Genomic DNA, 15,507 nt, shown 5'->3' on the forward strand with positions numbered 1-15,507 from the left:
TGTTCCATAGACAAAGTTCTTCACTTTGCATGATGATTCAGAATCCAGCATCAGTGGCTTGTTGATCATGGAGAAAATTGATGCAGACAAACTTTAAGGCAGACAAGACAAGCCAATCTATCTGAGGAACACAGGGAAACAATGTTGTTGTAACATATACTTTTTCTATGCAGATTGACCCTGACTTGAGAAAGTACTTTTAATCCACATTTCCACTTGCTAGAACCATTCTTGAGAGCTTGATATGTCCCAATACCAAATATACCAAGGTTTGAGTTTCCTCTGCAGTTAGAAATTTGTTCTTATCACCCATTATAGTTAATCATAGTGCCTTTGGATCTATATTATCCATACTGAAAATGAAGTCAAATTATTATGGATGTTTGTTTTCAGTCTCAGTGGCATTTAAAACCATCTGATTACTATCCATTTCTCACACCAGAGCACCCTTTCTTCTCCCTTTTTTTTCATAACAGTTGAAAAACTCCTAACCTTTCTGTCTTTGATAGGGCAATCCTCACCATCTTTCTGTCTTTCTGGATTCTGAATCATTATGCAAGGTGAACAGGATTTAATATACATTTTTATTGCCTTAACACTCCTCTCCTAAAATTCCATAAATGCTATAATTACCATCTATACAGTTACATCTTAGAAACTTCCCTAAAGATTCTCTTATCTCTCTTTTGATGCTGTTCTCATTTACTTGCAGATAATTCTGCCCTTTTTTTTTCTGATATTATCCAAATATAAACCTTACTTGGACCCTAATTCCACACTCTGACTGTTTTTTTTCTGACACATTCTCCTCTATATTTTCTAGTGTAGGCTGTCTAATCTTCTGTTCTGTTTCCCTTTCTTAATAATTTTTTTCTGATTAATTCTCGTTAATACCTACTTGTCTGAATCTCCACATTTTTGGGAGGTGAGGTTTACAATACCCTGACTCCATATTATTTGCTCCCATCTATCCTTGGTCATGATTCCAAGAACCACTCTGAGGTCCACTGTCATTTCTTCTCTGCCTGTCACCCTTCAATTGTTTTCACCACAAGCTCTGTTAGCCATTTTGAAAAAAATAAGCAGCTTTGACCTGCCATTATGCTTGCCTGCATCACCATTCACATTTTCTCTTGTTCTTTATGTGGTATTCACAATTGCTTGAAATCTCAACAGCATCATTGAATCACCGAGGTTTGAAGAGACCTTTAACATCATCAAGTCCAACCACTAACCCAGCACTACCACTGTAACTCCTAGAACAATAAACTACGTCACCCAACATCAGATCCAAACACTTCTTAAGCACCTCCAGGGATGGCTGCACCAACTCCCTGGGAAAGCTATTCCAATTCCTGACACCCCTCACAGTGAATTTTTTTCTAATAGCTTATCTGAATCTCACCCGTTTCAACTCAAGACAATTTCCTCTCGTTCTCTCTTCAGGCTCAGCAGAAGAGACCAGCAACCACCTCACTGCAGCCTTCTTTCAGGGAGTTGTAGAGAGGAATGAGGTCTACCCTGAGCTTCTTGTTCTCCAGACTAAACAAACCCTGCTCCCTCAGTCATTTCTCATAAGTCATGTTCTCTAGACCCTTCACAAGCCTTGCTGCTCTTCGGATATGCTTCAATACCTCACAGTGTTATTTTCAAGTGAGGTGCCCAGAATTGAGCAGAGTACTTGAGGTACAGTCTCACCAATGCTGAATATAAGGTGAAAATCATTGCCCTGGTCCTGCTGTCTATGCTATTCTTGATACAGCCCAAGATGTCATTACTTGGGCACACATTGGCTCATATTCAGCTGGTGGTCCACCAACACCCTCAGGTCCCTTTTCTGCTGAAAAGCCCCCAAGCCACTTCTTCACCAACTAGTAGCACTTCATGGGGTTGCTGGGACACAAGTGCTAGACATAACATTTCACCTTATAGAACCTCGTGCAGTTGTCCTCAACCCAATGACTGAGTCTGAGAAGCCTTCCTACCTTCAAGCAGATCAACACCCCCATACAGCTTAGTGTCATCTGCATATTCACTGAGGGTGCACTCAATCCCCACATCCAGATCATCAAGAAGAGTGTTACGTAGGACCAGTCCCAAAACTGAGCCCTGGGGAGCACAGCTAGTGACCAACAACCAAAAGGATGTAGCACGACAATTCTCTTGCCCAGCCATACAATCAGATTTTTAGCCATCAAAAAGTCAGCCACCCAAGCCACAAGAAGCCTATTTTACAATGTCAAATGCTTTACTGAAGTCTGGACAGACAAAATCCACAGCCTTTCCCTCATCTGGTAAGCAGGTCACTTTGCCATAGAAGGTCAGATGGGTCATGCAGGACCTGCCTTTCATAAATCCACACAGACTGTGCCTGACCCCCAGGATGTCTTCCATGTCCTAGGTAATGGTACTCAAATGTCTCAAACCCTTATGTCCCCACATTTAAAGAAAAAAAGAACAAACCCTAACGTCTTCCCCTTTTTGCAAAGTCATTAAATTACTTTATTCTTCTCCAGTTCAGTTCCCACAAATTATTCCACAAACTAGATCTCCCATTCATTAATCAACAAGAGCGGTCTTTAACGAAAGGTAGTGAAAGAAAACCTAAGATTCACAAGGAAAACTGAAAATCTTTGCACTGCAGGACCTCCTATGCAAATAGCAATCAGGGCAAAAAACCAGAAACAAGTGCTCAAGGGTAACCTGTCTTTTTCACAGCCCCATACAACCATCCCTAATTCTATCAGTTTTTGAAAGTTTATCACAGAACAGAAAGTTTCACATACATATATACATAATGAAACTCCACTGAAATTATGTCTGTTGTGTTGGGAAAAAAAAAAGGCAATTAAAAACAACAAAGCAAAATTCTGACAACACAGACTCATTTAATTTAAGCAGAGGAAAGGTTGCAAATGTTCAGAGAGCACCTTTGAAATAAAGTAATGCAACCACTATTCAAATGAATAGCACAATAGAGCATTGTGTGTAATGATATATTTCAATATCCAACATGTTAATTTGAATTATCCTCCAAGCTGCATTATGTAACTGAATCAAAGTGTGAGGAAATAACCAAATGGATATTTAATAAATAAATTAAAAAAATAAACACGAAAAAGACTTTTAAGGTTTTTCACTTCACCAGAAGGTATATTTAAGGTCTTTTTCTAAAGACTTGTTTCTTGTTCAAAATTATTAGCAAAGGTAAAATATTAAAAATGGAAATGTACTAGCTCTAGCTGAAACATCTTCCATATTTCTTTTGTGCCACACAGGTAATTATTTACAAAGGGCAGAAAAGAGCTGAGGAACAGAAAACTATATCCATCAATATAACTAATTTTTACTTTATATTCTATCCAGAGTTAGGAAAATTCTTTCCCAAGGAAAAACACAACCCCTCACCACACCATATTGAAGTCCTGTGAAGACATGTTTTACATTATTACATAATCTTTTACTTGCCATTAATATCCCAGAATAAAGCTAGATTGACATTTCAGCTAACATATGGCCTATCAAGAAAAAAGGATGAGAAGCAGAGAAATCCCTCATAATTGCTGGACCAGATTCATGATTGATATTAAAGTAGAAAGATGTAATTTTTTTCCTCTGGACACTTATACAATTACTGTACTGTAAAGCCTCAAGCCCCACTCTTTGGGATTGAAAAAATGTACTCTTCCAAATGGCATGTGAACAGTACAATTTGCCTTTCGGCAGTATTTAAAATTACCACATATTCTTCCTATATTTCATTATGCTATAAAAAAACAGCAACTCTGAAGCTATTGTGGAACAATTTTTTTGGCCATATTGCCAAAGGAAGCCAAATAATACAATAAAGAATACAGTCAAGAAAATACAAAAATTTGAGAAGTAGTGCTTTTGCTACATAGCACTGATCATCAATGACTGCCAATAATCGATGTTTTTAATTAGCCATATTTATCACGTCATATATATATTTTCTTTCTTATATGCATTCTTCATGTTCATGCATATTCCATGCATGTAGCATATACAACACAGTATGATTAGGTACAGTAAACTAGTTACTAAATAAATATTTTTAATTTGAACAAGAAAAATTGTTGGCTTTTCAAGTACTGGAGAAGAATGCATAAAGATTCAGAAATTTTCTAAAATTAAGTGAATCACACAGTAATTCTCTTCAAATGCAAATTTCTTATTTTATTTCATACCAGACTATTTAAATGGCACATTCACGGTCTCATGAACAGACCTGAAAGGTCAAAGTAGAAGTCTGGTCATTAGTTACTGAAAGGTTAATGCAATAACTTGACATTGCATCCCCTGAAAGACATTTTGAGGAGATGCTTTAGCTAACACAGTGCCCTTTATAAATTTACTCCACTATTTGCTTTGGGTCTGAAATATGAAGCTCACTTACTAAGAGTATAACTATAATTTATCCCTGTCCTGATGGCAGGTGGTTCTCTATACCAAATACACTAAAAAAAAAAGGCCACAGTGCAAGCATGTCAAAACAGGAATCTAAAATGATTGAAGATACACAGGAAAAAATGGAAGTCAGAAAAAAAAATATTGCTGAAAACTTTCAGGTTTCTCATGAAGGCATGATGGAAGTGGAGTCCAAACATATAAAATACATGGGACTAGAAGAGAGATTACAAATTACCAAAATAAAAGTCTGTGTATGATCAGATTTGTTCTTAAAATAGGGAGATTTCTAACAAATTATATGGGAAAAGCATTAGAAAGAGGAAGTGATTTTGCAAAACTAAGTATGAAATTGCATTGAATTGGATTAAATCTGTATTTTTTCCTAACACTTTGTCTCAAAATGGATTTTGGGATGGAGCTTATTTATGCTGTTCCTTGTTTTTTCTTTTTTATAAGAGAGAATAAAATATATATTTACTTTAAAAAAATTTAAAGGTAGAAGCATCTTTCTTTCGTGTCCTAATCTAGAATGTAAAAAATGCACAGCTTCCTCTTAACAAATCTTGTTTGCCTCAAATACAAAAATAGAGACCACTCACTGATTTGCATTAATGCTTCTCCAAGACTGCTGTTCCTCTACTTGTAATGCATCTGCATTTGAATGGATCCCAAAAATCAATGAAGGATTATTCTAAGCACAACTGCGATAAAGGGCTTTTCCTTAAGGCCTTTTGGTATGCAGTGGAGAGGTACAGTATCTCCATATTGTGAAAACTTGGGATGAGACCCGGAGGCTAAGAGGCACTTAACAATGTAGGCAATTTTATTTCCCTTGTAACATTTTAAAAAGGATCTTTTGAGAAAATAATAGTATGTTTGTTATGCAGAAGGAGTTGTTCCTGGAAGATGTCTTTACTCTTAGGGGGAGGACGGTGAGAGAAATGAAGCAAAGTGAAGTATCCCTTGTAGGCATGAAAAAGCATCAACAGCAAGTCATTACTGTGATGCTCAATGCACTTTAGCCAATTCTGACATCAGCTTTTTGCAGAATACAAACAAAAATATTATTTGGCTGACTATCTAAAAACAACTTTTAAACTTAGATTCTAAAATTAGTTCACTGGGGGAAAAAAAATGTTATATAATTTTACTCATTTAAAACAGTTTATCAAACACAGGAGGTTACTTCAAGAATTACAAACAGAGTTAGACAATAAGAGATTATTCAAGTGCAGGAATTTAATGTAGTGATTTATTATTTACTAAGTGTTTTGATGTCTGAATCCTGAAAAAGTAATCAATACATAAATACGGATGTGCACACATACATGCAACTCTTACCTTAACCAGAGGCTGAGATTTGGTGTTATTCAATTTTTTATCCTGAAGTTCAAATGTTTTTGTCCCTCCAAAAGACCAACCACCATATCTGATAATAAAAATTAAACAAAAAGTTATCTGCCTTAAGCTCTGCAGTTTTCTTGCAAGGGTAAAGTTAAGATAGCTACACTAATGCTTTATTTTTCAGCTGAAAGTAAAACTTCACTCCTCACAAACTCCTTCTTTGTTAAAAAGGAGGGGGACAATGTAGTTTTTAATCAGGTGAATATTATTGGGGTTTTTTCCAGGAAAGGTATTCCCTTAGATAAGAATTATTGCTTTCTGAAAGCTGAAATCTTTGAGCAGCAGGAAGAGTTGTGAGTAAGTGAGGTATTACTGACTTCAGAAGCATCTTGTACAGCTTTATTTCTTCCTAAACCATTCATATATTAGCTCAAATCTTTAATCCAAAGATGCTTGCCTCTATCAAATAAGATGCCCCTTCTTTTAATATATAAGTGGCTAACACTTTCTTCTCCTCGATAAAATCATACATGGTCTAATATTTCCACTTACATTATCAGCAGTGGTTGAGTTGTAAAGGCACATAAACAAATTTCAAAATACAGCAGATAACCTCTATTGCTGATATCACAGAATATAAAGTATTGCCAGGGGCATACCAGCCCATTTTACTTCAAAGAAAATATTAATTGGAGCATAGCCACCTCTATTTGATTGATTCTCTGAGGAATGAAAATTGTTCACCTGGTTTAGATATGCATCTTTGAGATGCTGATATAACTCACTATGTGAAAGAAACTCCAGAGTCTGCCTAGAGGAGATCATCATGCAGCTGCTGGAGGAAGTTCTGAGATGTCACCATTGAAGGCCTTTCACATTACCTTGAATCACAGCCTAACTCTACACCTTGATAACAACCACCAAATAATACCAATGACCCTTTGTATTCTCAGTGAAAAATATCTATGTTTTGGATCAGGAAGGACTATGGGGTTTATACACAAAGTTTAAGCAAAGTTTATACACAAAGGTTAGACATTTTAAGGTTACCTTGTTTTGTTGGAAGACCTCACTAAATACTCTTCCACAGGGAACCCTGAAAGATTATGCAAAATATGTCCTTTCTTATTCTTCACATAGGGAGCAGAGGTATTGAAAGTCGGGCATATCTGAAAAAAAGTATACATAAAATAAGTAAAGCACTTCCTAAAAGTAGTGGCACTACATTTGGCCTTATTTTTAGATTCTGATGTAGATTTTACAGTACTTTTTACCTTAATATGCCTTTCCCAGCTTTAGCAGATTTTCAATAAATTATGAATATCTTTATGTTTATAAGGCAGCTCAAGAGATTGTGCCACCTACACATTAGAAATCCCTTTGATTTCCCTTGCAACCCTGTCAGTCAGTTTGTTTTGAAAACATCAAAACTTGTATATAAGCTTAGGAATGTTTACAGCAATGAAAAAGGCAAGACTGCTTTTTATTTGTTTTCCTGAGAAGAAACACAAAATAGGCATCAGATAAATATGAGATAAAAGCAAAATTCTAATTAATATTATAAGCTTCTAAAAATCTCATTGATGAGGTGAAGAGAAGAATAAAGGAAGATGTCTTCTAATGATTCATTGGGGCATTCTCACAACCAAAGAAAAGGTGACAGATATTAGACTCAAGTATATCAGAAGCTTTACAAAGCACTTTATGCCAATCAAATAAAAATTAATGCTTATTTGACGTCTTAAATCTACAGCAAATAAAAATTCACTCTCAAAGATTGCTCTTACATAGCTCACAGATAGAAGTTCTGCCTCTGCTGTCAAGTGATTTCTTTCCGTTTTCATGGTTAATAAACCTCTCTGTGAAAGTTCCCATTTGTATTTTATTCAACCTTCTTGTATTTTAAGTCGCTTTAGTATTAGAGGCAAACTTAATCCTCATCCAGAAAAGTAAAAAATAAGCTTCCTCCTTCCATTTTTCCCCAAATTGTATTGCTATATTTCATATGAAATTCTTATTCTAAATAATTATATTTTTTTAAACAAAATAAACTTCTTTTGGTAGGCTATTCCCTTTTGGGGAAATACATTTGTCACCTCAGACACAGTTTCATATTTTTGTTTATTACTCAACTCAGAGCAAGGCAGCAGGAAAAATAATACATTTAAAAGGTCAGAAATTCTTTATGTTTTTCAAAATCAATCATTTATTGAAGTCTGTTGTATTTTGAAATCCAAAATCCAAACCAAAAGAAAACTCCAACAATTAAATCTCATTTATGTGTAAATTCCCTACTAGGTTCTATCAGCTAGGTTCACCCACCCTTCCCTTTGAAAGTAGGTAGTCTTACAGATGTTATGGAAGTGTTATGTTATAACCTTGTTTTACATGGAAGTGTTTCTTAATCAGAGTCCTATAACATATTTAAAGTAAGTTGCATCTGCTGAAAACAGTTCAGCTGTCTCTGATCCTGTTATTTCAGATCAATCTATAGTCATTTCTAGTGCACATATGTATATAAGCATATATTTATATACATATAAACAAGAAAATTGTGTACCATTTCATTGGTAAAACAGAAATAAATCTCCAATCATAACAAAGTTGGACACTTGAGGATTTATTTTCTCATCACTTTCACCAGCCTTTCAAAAATAGCAGCCAAGGAATTAGAAGTAATATGCACACATACATTTTTCACATACATAAGTAAATATAAAATTACATACCTCCTGTTCAGACATACATCTACATGAATCCTCAGGTGACATAGATTCTGTCTGCCAGCATGAATTATTTTTTCTAATGGGAATAAACATAATAAAAATTATAACTAGGAAATGAAAGGGATATGTCACTTAACAGAAGAAATCCAGAGTAATGAGCAGATCTGGCATTGTAACACCTCCTTAGCATGTGATCATAGCAGCAGCTGTGTCTAGAGTGATACAAATTTTACCCACTTTTATCAAAGTTGATTTATTAAAAATATTTATATAGGCATCAAATGAGCTTCATGTCTCATATTTGCAGGAGTTATTAAAGCATTGTCACCACTTCATTCCTGAATTTGGAAATCTAGAATGCTTCCGAACAAATATTTTATTTATTGTATATTTATCCCTCATATGGACACCAGGCTTGATCAAAATCATCCTGAAATTAATCAGAAAGCTGCCACTGACTTTTAAGATGTATGGATCAGACCTTTAACAGTAAAGCCTACTTTGTTCTTCACCTGGATGCCAACTCCTTTATCAGAAACAATTTGTCACTAACTCCATGCTGCCAAAAAAAGGCTAAGATAATCCATTACACAGAAAGAAAAAAAAATGTAATGTTCAATATTCAAATTAAGGAAATAGTTACATTAGTTACAATTACCCATGTCGTGAATGCATGCATCTGTGGTCCCAATCAGAGAAATATCCCAGTAGAACCTGAGAAAGTTTTCCTAGGTTACCATCTTCAGTGCTGTTTAGAGGGCCATAGGGGTATAAGGAGTGAAGGGGAAAGAAAAATAAAAAAAGAAAATAAATAAAGACATGTTAATATATCAAGCTGTATTAACCTTCAGTCTCAAGGTCCTATGTATTTTCCAAGAAATTAAAGGCCAATAAAATCTATCCATAGGAAACACACCAAAATAATCTCAGTTAAAAAACACTGTGAACATGTAAAGAAAATTCATTACAATTATGGCTAAACAAATCTCAACATCTACCCATAGGCATCCTTCTCCTTATAATCATGCATTTCAAACGGTTAGCATTGCTAGAGTGTTTTTATCTTATAAACAAATTTATATTATATTTATAAATTCAAACAGCATCTTGCTATGTTCATCTGTATATTTGCACAGTAGAGAAAATGACTTATATGTATGATTAGCACTGTATATAGATTAGCTCTATAGATACTGCACACTAAAAATATAAATAAATAAATAATCTAGTTGGTTTCAAATCTGGACATATAGAAAATAGGTAGAGTAAAAAGAGCAGCAGTCTTTGTAAATACTGTGCAGCATTTTCAAACCCAATAATTGTTTTGAGAAAATAACTTGTTTTGAAGCGTGCAAAGGCTCGTTCAAATATGCATGTTAAATACACTTGTTCATTTACATATAAATGGTCATGGCTGGTATTGATTTCAGTTCAATCTTCTCCAAAGTCTTTGCCCTTTCTTCCAGAAAATCCTTCACACAAAGCCTTTCTAATTTTATCTTTCCTTATAGTAATCTATAAAAGTGTACTAAACATCTATAAAAACCCCAAATAACTATTCTAAAAAGTAACCTATCATTCTTTCTAGAATACAAGAAGGTCTTTACAATAGGAAAACTCAAGGGTAAAGATCCCAGAACCCTGGATATTGATGATGATGGAAGAGCCCTTTACCTAAAGAAGGATTCTGCATTGTCATAAAGTCTTGGTGTCAGCTTGAGAGAAGGATAATCAATAGCCAGAGGCTTCACACTAAACAAGGCCATTGCCAGTGCAACAAAGAGGATGGGCAGTAGCACATTTGACAGGCTTCCTCTCCAGTCTCGCCTTGTATGGTGAAACCTCTTCATCAGAAGGGCAACAATCTGTGTGAGAACAAGGTGGGCTCCACGCACACTTGAGGCTCCCGCAAGTGAAATATCTAAGTGAGACAAAGAGAACAACACTTTGACAAACACTAGAAACCAAACTGAACTTTTACATGCTATTTTGTCAAATACAGAACATAACATTCTTTTAGCTCTTATAAAAATCAAACTACATAAACCTAGCATGCTCTCCAGAATGGAAGAGAATAGCCCCATACCACATCGCTTTCAAGTATAACCAATTAACAAATTACCTCTTCCTGTGAGGGAAAACAGATATTCAATTAACACATCTCTTTAGGTTCCCATGCACAACTAATAGCTTACTGAATACTATTTTCCCTATGTGTTGGAAAGGATGGATAAATATAATTGCCTGGCAAAAGATTTACGATAGTACAGCCAGGATGAAAACAATCCCCCCTACTGGCTGGACAATGCCCTTACCTACAGATAGGTCCAAAGGTCAGATGGACTGTTCCATCTCAACCCCCAAAATGTATGGTTCATCCCACACCTGTAACCCTCCCCTGAAACATCAGGTGTCTGTGACCCCATTGACCCAAGTCTTGTTCCAGCCCACCTTGAAGCCCCCTGATAAAGGGTCTCCGAGGAGCCAGAGGCCCTCTTGGAACTTCCCCTCCTCTTGGAACTTCCCCTCTCTTGGATCTTCCCCCCTCTCCTAGAGCATCCTCTCTACCCCTTGTCTCTCCCCTCCCCGGTCCCCTCAGGCCTGGTCACGTGCTGTGTCTGGCAGCTCCAAGCAAGACCTTTCACCATCCCTAATAAACCTGATATTCTAAGAGCAGCCTTCAGACATCTCTCGTCTCCATTCATCAAAGCCATCCTGGAGCACAGTGTTCTCCACACCTCGGTATTCCCTATGGTCCTGCACTTGATTTGTCCTATGGTTTGTCCATTCCTTGTGCATTGCCACCTTTGTTCCTGGAAAAATTACTCTGATAAACATGGCCTGTATTCACACTAATGTCCTGATCTACCTTGACTGGAATCAGCAGCAACTTCTCCACAGAAATTTCAATGGATCCTATTGAGAGCATCACAGTTGCTAGGCCCATTGATTCTCATAAAAGCATTCCATTTATTTCCCAGCTCATATGGGACTGATAAAATGTTCATATTTGTTAGTCAATTCAGTTTTCAGAGGTCATGGGCTGTCCTTCAGATTCACATGGCAGGGTGTCCACTGCTTATTAACATCTCAAAAATCAATTGGTTTCCAGATAGACTCTCCCTTAATTTTATTTTCTCATTCTGTCAGATATTTGTGAATCACAGCAATCACTCTGCCTCCATTTTAGCCCCTAATGCCTTTTAGGTATGTGCAGGTTCTTATCAAACTCTCTGGCCTGTGGCCTTGTCCACTTGAATGTCCTTCAACCTCTTTCCTTCTTCACATCATAACAGTGTCTGACATATTTACTACCACAGGCATTTGTACCATCACAAGACTGAACAGCCTGTTTATTACAGTGCTCAAAGTCATGCTATATTTTATGAACACTTGTGATTTGACTCTTATTACCTTCCCTTCTGAGTATTGACAACACTCTAACCATTTAAACAGTTATGTTTATGGAAGTTCTCAAATAACCTCAAATTAATTGTCCTTAGAACAGTTTTTTTCTGAGATAACAGAATTTTAATCCCAGACCCTTTGTATTGTTCTAAAAAAGTATTTTTAGCCAAGAAGTGAGGCAAACAGAGAGAAAAATTAACCAGATAATAAGCCAAATTTCTGACCATGGTTATTGAACAAACACCTCAAATTCTACACTCATTACTCCAGGTAAATTCAGGTTAATCACCCTCAGTCCTGGGAAGGTCACACATCTAATGTGTGATATGACTCCCAGGATATGAAAATTACTAGCAGGATATGAAAAACAAGAAATAACCAGGAATGAACATAATACATTTGAACTGTGTTACCTGAGAGCTCAGCATGAATACAGGACTAGTTTGGTGAATGAAGGATGAGCAGTGTGTGCTGTTTATTTTGATTTAACAAAGCCCGTGACATGATTTCCCACAGTCAAATGGAGTGTGGAGGGGAACAAGGACCACTGGCTGGACCGACAGTCTCTGCCCTGTAGGCTGGGAACAGGGATCCTGGATCCAACTGAGGAGCAGCTAGTTAGTTGGGGTGTCTCTTGGGGGCAAAGATGAGCAAAACACTGACTAACAATACCTTTTAATACAGGTGTGTGTGCAAACTCACACCTGGAGGGGATCCACCCTGTCTGGAGTCACCTTTCTGTCAGGCACTGGGGACAAGGAGAACCTCCTGGCTCCAGAAGCAGCTCTCTGGCAGCACTTAAGAACCCTAGTAGCATCAGGTAGCAAAATCTCTGCTCAGGGAAAGGACAAGTTATAACAGGCACCAGCAAGTACCTGAGAAATTCTGATATCATAAATCAGGAAAATAAATTTCACAGTGAAGACAACAATCAAAACTCAAGACTGGTCTGGACATGGCACTAAGTAACCTGCTCTTGACCTGCTTGACCTGTATTTTCAGCATTAATATTCACTGATTTTAACAGACTATAATTAATTATTTTGAGGGTTATTTTGGGGGGAAATTCCAGTATTTATTCCTTTAACTCTGCAAATTAATTTTATTTCTTTTTTCCCCAGAAAATCCCAGTGAGCAGAAATTCTCTCTTTAAGGCACTCTAATCACAGCCATAGCTTGCTAATTAGACAACTAACACAAATGGGATTTAAGGTTTTGAATCTGTAGAGAGTAAAAGTAGCTTCAGAATTCAGAATCTGATTCAGCTTTCAAGTGCTGTGATCAAGAAGAGTTACTTTAGGCTTGAAATTTTTTGTTCTCTAAATTGTTCTCCAATTTACAGGAGTAGGAGACACTCTTGTTAATTTTTTTTTTTTTTTTTTTTTTAAGAAATCTTCTTAGGAATGTATTAAGTTCTTCACATTATCATGGTAAGACTATCACAATACAGAAATTGAGACACTCAGAGGCAAAAAAATTTCAAGGTATGAGTGTCTTTAGACTAAAACACACCCAGTAAGTACTTCCAGCTTAACATTCCTGAAACTGTAAAGTATAACACCTCTCATTTATCTAAGTAGCAAAATGCCAGAAAAGAAGCACAGAATTAGATATTTTTTGTAGTCCCAGACCTGCTTATAGATCATTAACAGGAGATGTGAAAGAAAGAGTCTTCAAAATATTTGACCCTTTGAATCTCTGAAAGGCAACTATGACATCTACTTTCTGGGGATAGAAAGGGAAATCAGAGCTGCCATCCATTCTTTTTTTCTTGACAGAGCAGAGATAAATTATAAAAACTTAATTCAGCTTGCCAAAGGAAGGGAAATTGCCACCATGAATATAAATAATTGTTTATTTTGTCTAGTATCCTGACTCTTACTCAATATTCATAATGCCAATGAGCCAAGACACAACTCAAGAAGAAGCAATAAACTATTATAGTGGAAGTATATGCTTAACTGCTTGACTCAGGCACTTTAAAGTGATTTATCTTTTCTAAAATCTCATATGTTTACTGTTAAAAATTCTAATTGAAAAGGGTGCCAAATATCTTTATGAATTATCTTAAATTTCCATCTTTGTGACCTTGAATTCTGTCATTTCTTTGTGTTTCAGGTACAAAACAAAATTCTTGTTTATTTGTTTTGAATTTATTCTATTTGATGATACCGGATGAGCTCTTAAATCTTGCTTTAGGAGACAGGTTATAGAAGTTTTAAATCCATCTTCTGCATAAATAATCTCAAACTTTCACTCTCCTCTTATAAAAATCTTTATACTCCTAATCAACCTTGCTGCTTGTCTCAAACCTTATATTGACACGGTATCAGTCTCAAAATATAATGTGTTCAGTGTAGCTGTCTATCTGATGTTGAAACACTACTGATTTATATTATAGTATTATACATGCTTGTACTGATCAATTTGTTTTCTTTATGCATCATACCCCTTCATCTGACTGCAGCCACACTGTGAAAAGTAGCCTGCATTGGGCTTTACATAATAGATTCAATACGGCTTTCAAGATTCCCAAGCTATTAAATCACTCTTTCAACTAGAATCTAAAGAACTAATTTTTGCTCCATAAAGCTTGTAAGTAATTCACCACCTACCTCTGGTATGTATGTCAGGGTGTATAAAACCAGCATACATTTATGGGAAAACAGCTTCTGATTATCACCGAGAATCATAAAGGCTAGAAGACAGGACCAGCTGACCTCTCTGTTATGAAGTCAATTTTTATGCAGAAAGCTTATGAAAATATCCTCATTAATAATTTAGATCACAGAATTAAAAACCTGACCCAAGTGTTAGAAGCTGTCTTGCTTGACTTACAATTGCAATTATCCACCAGAAGTGCAATTATGTCCACAATTAATTTGTACTTCCCAATTCATCCAGACTCTCCTTTGTATTACAGGCAAGACTTTTGCTAGTTTCCAATACATATAGGTTAATATTAGGTACAGGGAAACAGAACAAGGCCTAAAATCCAGAAACAAAAATTATCAAAATCCTTGCCTATAGACTACTCTAGAATTAGGAACAGCAAAAATTATTGTATAAGTCTCTAACTTGGTCTTAGATTATCCTTTTCTCCTGTATATTTCACTTCTAGAAAACAATGTAATTCTAATGTTTTTCATAGTGCAGAAGGAAAGATGGATTATGCAATAGATAAACAAACAGTCAGGAGCATACATTTTCAATTCTACTTCTGTCACTTTGGCTTTTAGGCAAGTCATTTAGCAGAGGTCCAGATTTTGGGAAGGTAATACCTGGAGCTGCAATACCCTGACAAAACAGTTGAGCTAGCTCATACAAAACTGGTTGCATTCAGAGGCAGCACGTATTTATTGGTTTATCAGAAGTTTTGTGCCGACAAGTAGTTCTAAGCTGAGCAAGTGAACTGACATCATTCTGCATTTCAGCACACACCATACTTGGCCCAGAGGTGGTGTTAGCCCACCAATCTGTGCACAACATTTCATTAGAAGATAAAAAAATGTTCTTCCTCCTATTTCACATTTTTCTACTCATTATACAAACTATTATTATATTTTTTTTTTCAGAAGGATGTAGAAGACAGATTTTA

The 15,507-nt window shown here is 36.0% G+C and overlaps 1 protein-coding gene across 1 annotated transcript in view; it reads right to left on the reverse strand.

Annotated features, from left to right (window-relative positions):
- ABCA13 (ATP binding cassette subfamily A member 13) overlaps window positions 1-15,507 on the reverse strand; it is a 139,704-nt gene that overhangs the window by 60,559 nt on the left and 63,638 nt on the right. Inside the window, exons 26-28 of the mRNA XM_077788156.1 lie at window positions 10,176-10,422; window positions 9,160-9,249; window positions 8,505-8,577 (exon numbers count right to left, since the gene is read on the reverse strand). Coding sequence (XP_077644282.1) covers window positions 8,505-8,577; window positions 9,160-9,249; window positions 10,176-10,422 — 410 coding nt within the window. The remainder of the gene's footprint in view (window positions 1-8,504; window positions 8,578-9,159; window positions 9,250-10,175; window positions 10,423-15,507) is intronic.

Source organism: Lonchura striata, chromosome 1, assembly GCF_046129695.1.
Source record: "Lonchura striata isolate bLonStr1 chromosome 1, bLonStr1.mat, whole genome shotgun sequence".
Lineage (NCBI taxonomy): Eukaryota > Metazoa > Chordata > Aves > Passeriformes > Estrildidae > Lonchura > Lonchura striata.